This window comes from Ochlerotatus camptorhynchus, unplaced genomic scaffold (assembly GCF_037179485.1).
Source record: "Ochlerotatus camptorhynchus isolate MF236.1 unplaced genomic scaffold, CSIRO-AGI_Acam_v1.1 ptg000265l, whole genome shotgun sequence".
NCBI lineage: Eukaryota > Metazoa > Arthropoda > Insecta > Diptera > Culicidae > Ochlerotatus > Ochlerotatus camptorhynchus.
In genome coordinates, this window is record NW_027040755.1 from 117,663 (window position 1) to 125,789 (window position 8,127).

Genomic DNA, 8,127 nt, shown 5'->3' on the forward strand with positions numbered 1-8,127 from the left:
GCGAATGAGAACGACCCAAATTTGAGTTTAGTTCACTCATAATCGCCAAAACTGCATGTTTTCCAGGATTTTCCAGGGAAAAATTGCCGAATTTGAGAAAAGTAAAGATTGGATTCACTTAGTCTATTGGTACTACTCCGAGACTGAATACAATTTTCGTCAATTTCCTCATTTTCCGGCAGATTTTTTAGGTTTTCCACAGGAAACCATGAGACAAATTTTACTCATCGCTGAGTTCCTGCACTTTTGGCGATTATGAGTGAACTAAACTCAAATTTGTGTCGTTCTCATTCGCCGTGTAACATTTATGCGATCACGTTAATTTTATATGATTTTTCATATGAATTTAAACTCTTCTCGCTCACTCGACTCTACTCATTCTTTATTCCACACTAACTATATACAGGTGATACAGCTTTGCCGAGGAGGTCCCGGCGAGGCGGTTTTATATATTTTGTGGATTCATTTTTAGCGTCGGTAAAGTAGATGTCGATAAATGTAGAACAAACTATGATGTGCAATGCTATTGATATCACCATGTGAGACACATAGCATCCAAGTGTGTCACAATTCAAATCAATAGAGTTCAGGCATGGTTCATTACATAAGATTCACACATGAAGTGGATGTGTTTCACAATAAGTGAAAAATTAAGTGGGAGACACATTACGATTACGTGTGGAATTTTTTGAGTGAAGGAAAATATTTTAATCCATAATTCTTCAGTGCAAGCAATGAAAATACCTTGTATCAGGGGGAACGACACTTCAGGATTATCCCATTTTTACCCAAACCTCTCATATAATTTTCAACGTGCACAAAATTTCAATCCATCCTATCTATTCTTTCTATTCCCAACTTATCCCTTCTGCATGCACACAAATTGTCAAGCAAGCCGTGCAGTTTCTCGAAGTTTTCAGGTCGACCGCGAAGCACTCTGCCATACTCACTGTCAGTTTCCAACACTCTCCACAACAAACACCACGTATGTCAGCTGAGCATGCCGGTAAAAAATCGGTGCGAAAACTAAAAAAAGATGACGGACCATTCGTCTATAATCGGTCTTGGGGGCAAAAAACATCAAGTGCATCACGGAGGAGACGGCAACGCACATCCATTTCCCGGACTCAAACCGATCGAATTCGACGGATAAGAGCCCGGGTCTCTGTGTGTTGTAGCATGGAAGTTACCGAACAGGCGCGAAGCAACTATTGATTTCGTTCGAACTGCTGATTCTAGCCCCGGGAAAAGCCTTACCAATGAAACCCCCTACGACAAGCAGGTGGAAAAGGAATTCAGGTCGTTTCTTCCACTCGGCCCAAGTTTTACTCGTCTCTGCTGCTGGTCAAGGGTTCGGATAAGAAAGAGCTAATGGTGAAGTAAGACACCCACCGGGTGATGTATTTCTGTGCGAGAATATTGCGGATCAAATTCCCGTTCAAATACAGCTGGGAATATTAACTGGAACCTTGTAATCCATCGCCATCACCCGTTCATCCTACTGTGCAGTTTCGACCTTTTCGGTGCGGAACCGTTTTCTGCACTTGAGCTGTGAGCTTTGATTATTATAGTTGGGCGGTGTCCCGAGCGGTGTCCATTAATTCCGTTTCGCTAAAAATCAATATGTTTGGAACAAAACGGTACAATGAAAATGACCCCCCTCTATTTATTACGCAACGCTCTATAAACCCCCCTCCCCCGCCTTTTCATTTAATTAATGTATGATTTCGTTTTGTATTTTTTATTTTTAGGTAATTAATTATATTATTAATATTCAAAACAGAAACAAAAGATCAGCGTACCATCGTGTACCTCCTTTTCAAAAGTTCAAGATAGCAAAAATCTCAATTTATAAAATTAAAACAGATCCATTTTGTAAAGCAAGATTTAGTGATGATAGCCTTCGTTGTCGTTGCCAAAAGCGTCAAAAAAGACCTGTATTTTCAAACTTTACATCAAGAAACGAAAAAAAAAACAAAATGTTCTCTTTTTTACGCAACGCAAAGCTTTACTACTCCTCCCCTATGTATAATTCGTAACGATATAGGTGACCCCCTCTCCCCCTATAAGCGTTACGTAATTCATGGACGCTTCATTGCAGCAAATTTTTCTTCTTTTTACACCTATCCTCTTCGCGTTCAGACTCGTATCCCTCTGAAATTTTTTAACATCCCTCACATCACATCAATTGCCTGATCTATTCCCATCTATTTTTTCTATCCCTATGCTATTTTCGTCAACACGACACACTCAAAAAAATCCCATCAATTATGTTTTTCCCCGAAAATCCCAAGTAATTACTAGACTGAAAAAATACATCCAAATGAGTGTCGTTCCCCCTGCCTTGTATACAAGTTCGATGAAATATATATATAGAAACTTCAAAATGATCCGATGCCAGCGATGTGGTGGGGTATTCGCGCAACTAATAATATTTAAATTGAACGTTAAATGCGATTAAATGCGTGTTGGACGATTGAGGTGAAAGATTTGTCTGTTTGTCTGTGAATGTATGTTATGATTTTTTTAAGCTAAGCAACATAATTTGATTCAATAACACACTCAATTTTTTAACTAAAAAAATATTATTTTTGTTTCAAAAACAATGTGCTGCTAAAGTTAATAATCTTTTGGATTTTCATATTCCCTTTTTTTTTAATTTTACAAAATCAAATGAAAACTAATGAAGGAAACTGAAAAAATCCCTAACGCATTTCGCAGAGAGACTCATTTGTCGGAAGTACATTTCGCGGGGTTCCATTTGGTAGAATAACCCATTTCGCGGAATTTTATTTGGCGGAATGTTTTAATAACTCGAAGTATTTCTTTTTGGCATTTTTTTTTTTAAATATAATTAGTAGATTGAAATAAACAAAATGTGAAATCTGATTTTTACACAGTAGGAGAATTGTACTTCTTTGAAACAATGGCAGTTCTTTGGAGAATTCCTGTGCATTCTAAATTATGGGAAACTTGTGATCTTCTAGCTTGGATATAACAAAATGTAAAATCTGATTTTTATAGTTTTGAAGAATTTTCCTTCTTTAGAGTTTTCATGTGCTTTTTTAAATATGGGAAACTTGTGAGCACAATGTGAAGTCCGATGTTCAGTTTATTTCAGTTTTACTGTATATTCTAAACTTCTTGCGTTTCCGGCTTGAAATAAGAATAAGTAATGTGAATTATATAACTCTCAGAAGAATTTTCCTCTAGAGTTATCCTGTATTCGTAATTCTTTTAAATTCATAATTCGCATTTCTACAATGCAATCCCGGATTTTCCGCGAAATGCAGCATTCCGTCAAATGGGTCTCTTGTCTAAATTGGCAATCTCGTCGTAGGTAAACTTCGCATTGGGAAAATCGAAGCAGACCGTATTCTTCACAAACGATCGCATGATCCGATCTTTACCCACACTAAAAGATACAACTGCTGCTGCCAATCTCGACAGCAGCTGAGAGCGAACTGGTTTGATAATATGTATGTATATGGTTAGATGGAGTTTCACAAAATTATTAGTAAAGTACAATTATTCGAGGTAATTAAAATACTTGTTAGGTAGATGGGTTGACAATTGCATAGGACATTCCTATTACTGATATTAATAATAGGAATGTATAGCCATGACTAGTACATCTACCGTATCACCGAATTTATTTAAGTGAGTTCTACTCAGACAAAAAAACTGATTAGAAAATATCATCCATACCGCATACCACATCACATTTCCTCTCTCACTTTCGCAGGACATTCGGAGCCGTTCAGATTGCGATTATCCCCCGACGTCAAATGGACAACCAAGTGCTCCTGAAGGCGGTATTTCACATGGAACTTCTTTTCGCAATGTGGACACTTATGTTGGGGTTCGGTGTGAACTTTTGTCTAGAATTTGACACAGTGAAACATTATCGATTAGGCACTAACATCTACTAAGCATCTACACACCTTGTGATAATACATTTTATACTGCGAAGGAAAAGTGAGCTCGCAGATTGTACATTGCACCTCTGCCTTGGAATGGGTATAGTCAATGTGCCGTTGTAGCCGCTCTTCAGTTAGAAATTTACTCGAGCACAGATTACATTCAATACCGGTCGATTGGTCTGCTTCACGTGTCGTTGTCTTCGGTGCAGCGAACTTGGACCTAATGCGGGTTCTGATGACAGGTTTCAACGAATTTTCAGCACCATCGTCCTTCCGATGCGTCCATTCGTGGCGAACAAGCGCGGTTTTAACATGAAACTTCTTTGCACAGTGCGAACACTCATACCGTGGTTCAGTGTGAGAAACCAGCTGCAAAATTGTATTAAAGCAAAGAAATAATCAAGTTTCGCAAGCAGCTCTATACGTGCACTGCTCGAACTAACCTTGTGATACCTTAATCTGACTTGATTTTCAAAGTCAAGTTCACAGATTGCGCACTTTATCGATTGATGACTGACTTTAAGGTGATCGTGGAGTTCATTTGCATCACCGAACATCTGATGACATTGCGAACATTGCGTCGAGTTAAAACTTGAAGGTGCTATTGAAGCTTCTTCAACTAGAATTTCTTCCTTGATTTCGACATCTTCATCCCCTTCTCCTTCGTCGTATGCACTCAACGAGTTTTCATGATCCAAGTCTTCAGGCTCAACGTTCTGCAGAACCATGTCTTGATTGTTGATAGTAATAACTTGTCCTGACTGGTCGGCATCTTTCAACTCGCTGCCGTGCCGTCGCTCCATGTGAGCTTCTAGCATATGTAGGCGTTTGTATCGAACACTACAGAATCTGCACGAGAATATCCTCTTTCTTTTGTGGGCCACGACATGACACATGTAGTTACCCTTTGTGAGGAACTTTCGAGGGCAATGCGAACATTGATATTTCGGTTCTGTGTGGAATTTTAGCTGTGAAAGAAACATGCTTTAGGAAACCGGCTTTTCGATTGAGTAGCCAACAAACCTTGTGGTGTCGAAACATAAGAATACTAGGAATAGTTTCTCCACAAATTGGACATGTGCACTGGATCCCATCCGGGTTCATAACGGTATTGTGGTCGCTCACCATATGACTTTGAAGCGTGGTTTGGTCTTCAAATCGGTGATCACACAATCCGCACTGGAATTTTGCCTTCTTTTCGTGCTCTGCCAAATGCCCTTGGAAAGATGTTTTCTTATCGAACGTCTGATAACACTGGCTACAGCTATATTTGACTGTTGGATGATGCGTTTCCTATAAAGACAAAAGAGACGAACTAATTTGAACCAACGAATATGAGTCTATTGCTAGACATACCTTGTGTTCATTCAGCTGATCGACACTGGCGAAAGTTGTGCCACATATGCTACAAAAGGTCAGTTGATGGACTCCGCCAACGTGTTGAGCAAATAGTTCCTCGTCGTCGAACTTTACATCGCAAACTGGACAATGATAAATAGTGGAAGGCTCGTCATCTGAGGCCACATGGTCAGAGTGTTGTGACGATTCATCAACTGAGTTCTTCTCGTTACAATCCGGAGGATTAGTCTGCAGTTTCTTCACTTCATGGTTTCGTTTTTTGTGCAATGCCACGTATTGCAAAGATTTAAATTTAGCGCCACATAACTCGCAGGGAAAATTTCTTTCCTCGACATGTCTGGACATATGACGCTGAAAATTATTGTTCCGGTGAAACTCCATCGGACAGTACGGACATTTATGTTTTGGTTCCGTATGATTTTTCAACTGTATCGAACGGTAAAAAATAATATTTAAATTGATTGAAAAATGCTACCCCTAGGATTACGACTACCTTATGATAACGGAATCTGGTTCGACCAAAAACAGTTTCTCCGCAGATATTGCACACATTTGGAAGATGACAATTTTCGACGTGACAGGTTAATAACGTTTTATCGTGGAACATTTTGTCACAATAGGAACACTTAGTTTCTGATGATTCACTAGGACTATTCTCACAGAATATTTCTTCTGTATTGCCGCAGTTGTCCGCAGTCATACTACTATTCATACCTTCAACAGCATTTCCGCATTGATGCCAATTTCCACAGCTATCTAAAGCCGGGGTTTCAACTTTAATCGGATGAACTATGTTACTAACTTGGTGATCCACCGTTTGTTCTACAGTAGCTTTACAGTGGCTTAGAGCGTGATCATTCTTGGACTTTTTTGAACGAAAGTTATCGCCACACTCCGAACACTGCAGAAAGAACCCATCATGATCTTCCTACAACACAAACCAATATTGTTGTACGACCAATCAATTATTGTTTAAAATTCATCACTCACGTGAACGTGTATCCAGTACAGACTCTCCTGATAACCACGTTGATCATTGCACAATCCACATTTGTGTAGTTTGTACGTGGCTCTCGTCTCACGGTAGTATGATTCTTTACTTGCATCTGCAACCTGTTGATAGAAACCATTTGCATAGCACATCGAAAATTATATGATACTAGAATTTCTTCCTTACATCATGCAAATCCAGATGATTCCACAGCCCTTCCTTGCTCACGTAGTCTCCATCGCAAACGGCACAGTGGAACACCAATCGTGCCGTGCACATCTCCCGGTGTTCCTCAAATTCATTTTCCGGGTACTTCTCCAGGCAGATTTCGCAATCGACCTTCCCATTAGCATCTTCATCCGGTACGATGATCTTCTTTGCATGATCTGCCAATCGATTGGCCACAGTTGCTTCGTAGCATTCGAGATGCTTCAAACAGCAGCCGCATAATGAATGCTACATTTAGAAACAGGGATGCAAAACAAGTCAATCATAATATTATATTTTGACTGAATTAATTACACTATCACATACTGTTACTAAATTGGAAGCGCTTTTCGTGCAGAAAGAACAGAACATTCCACTGGTTGATGAATCAAAGAAGGGAAACTGCTAAACTTTATTCAATAAATTTTGTTAAGTTTGATTCCAACATTAATGCATCTGCAACTAAACATAAACATTCCCCCTTCCGCCACACATACCAGTCAAACGATCAGAACGATAAAAATATTTAGAACGAAGACACAGCAAAAAAAAAATGTAATATCGATCAATGTAATTCAAAGCTGATGAATGAAATAATTATGTAATAGCAAAAAGTAGATACAAAATTACAAACGAAGTGACAGACGACTAACTGGCGAAGAAATCCATTTAAATAATGTGGTTCACTGTAATAGAATTTTCTTGGAAGCTTGTGCTTCTTGGAAGATGGGTTAGTTTTTTTGTTTTGATTTGAACAAAGTTGATTTTGTGTACAATGATTCTTTGACAGTGCACATGTGCAAAGAGCGGGGGGGCGACACATCTAAATCTCAATTCTAGATGCTCAAAAAATCTCACACTAGCGAATCAATCTTCAAAAAAATCATCTTTCATTTCTCGCATCTACTTGCATCGTGCTTCATCTTTTTGCAGGAAATCTTCAAAATCGACATAAATCTTCCTTATATCTACTCAGCGTGTGTACACTAGCCACAGCAAAACACAATCTTTTCTGCATCGTAGATAGAGTCGCCCCCCTCGGCAAAGAGTGCGTATCATTTTGTCATTTTTGACGTTGGATAACGTCTTTCGGCAACATACGGGGGTACAAAATTGAAAACAGTCATTTTGGATGAGTTACGAAAAATTAAAAGATTTTGAACGATAATAACTCAACCTCTTTCGATAGATTTACGAGATAATGGCATCAATCGATTGGAAATATTTCTAGCAATTTGCTGAATGTTTCAAAATTATTGATTTCATTTTGTAAACTATTGAAAAATGGTTAAAAGTAAACCATTGTCTAAAGATGGTGAAAATCGATTGATTTTTTTATATTCTTATACTTTCTCCAACCGAGACATCAGATGCGAGTATCTGACACCTCTGATATTTTCTGTTCTACTATATAAGTGTCCAACAAGGTCGCCCGTTCCATCATTGTCTATCCGATCGTCGACCCAGCAGCAGAGCAGCAGTACCAGAGCAGCGGAAGCAGATCAACGGCAGCAGAGCAGCGGCAGCAGAGCCTGGGGGCGAAAGGGCAACTACGCCGAGTGCGTTGGTGCCAGTGCTCCGGTATACTGGGCCGCCGTCATGGAATGCCCAGCTGCTGCAGTTCTCAGTCGGTCGTATTCACCGTAT

The 8,127-nt window shown here is 39.3% G+C and overlaps 1 protein-coding gene across 1 annotated transcript in view; it reads right to left on the reverse strand.

Annotated features, from left to right (window-relative positions):
- The window catches only part of LOC135705266 (uncharacterized), a 33,448-nt gene extending 26,540 nt beyond the window's left edge, over positions 1-6,908 (reverse strand). The window contains exons 1-9 of the mRNA XM_065226888.1: positions 6,808-6,908; positions 6,460-6,729; positions 6,273-6,395; positions 5,776-6,210; positions 5,280-5,708; positions 4,947-5,216; positions 4,367-4,891; positions 3,945-4,292; positions 3,724-3,881 (exon numbers count right to left, since the gene is read on the reverse strand). Of these exons, the coding sequence (XP_065082960.1) occupies positions 3,724-3,881; positions 3,945-4,292; positions 4,367-4,891; positions 4,947-5,216; positions 5,280-5,708; positions 5,776-6,210; positions 6,273-6,395; positions 6,460-6,729; positions 6,808-6,852 (2,603 nt within the window). The 5' untranslated portion in view covers positions 6,853-6,908. The remainder of the gene's footprint in view (positions 1-3,723; positions 3,882-3,944; positions 4,293-4,366; positions 4,892-4,946; positions 5,217-5,279; positions 5,709-5,775; positions 6,211-6,272; positions 6,396-6,459; positions 6,730-6,807) is intronic.
- Positions 6,909-8,127: the final 1,219 nt, after the last annotated feature.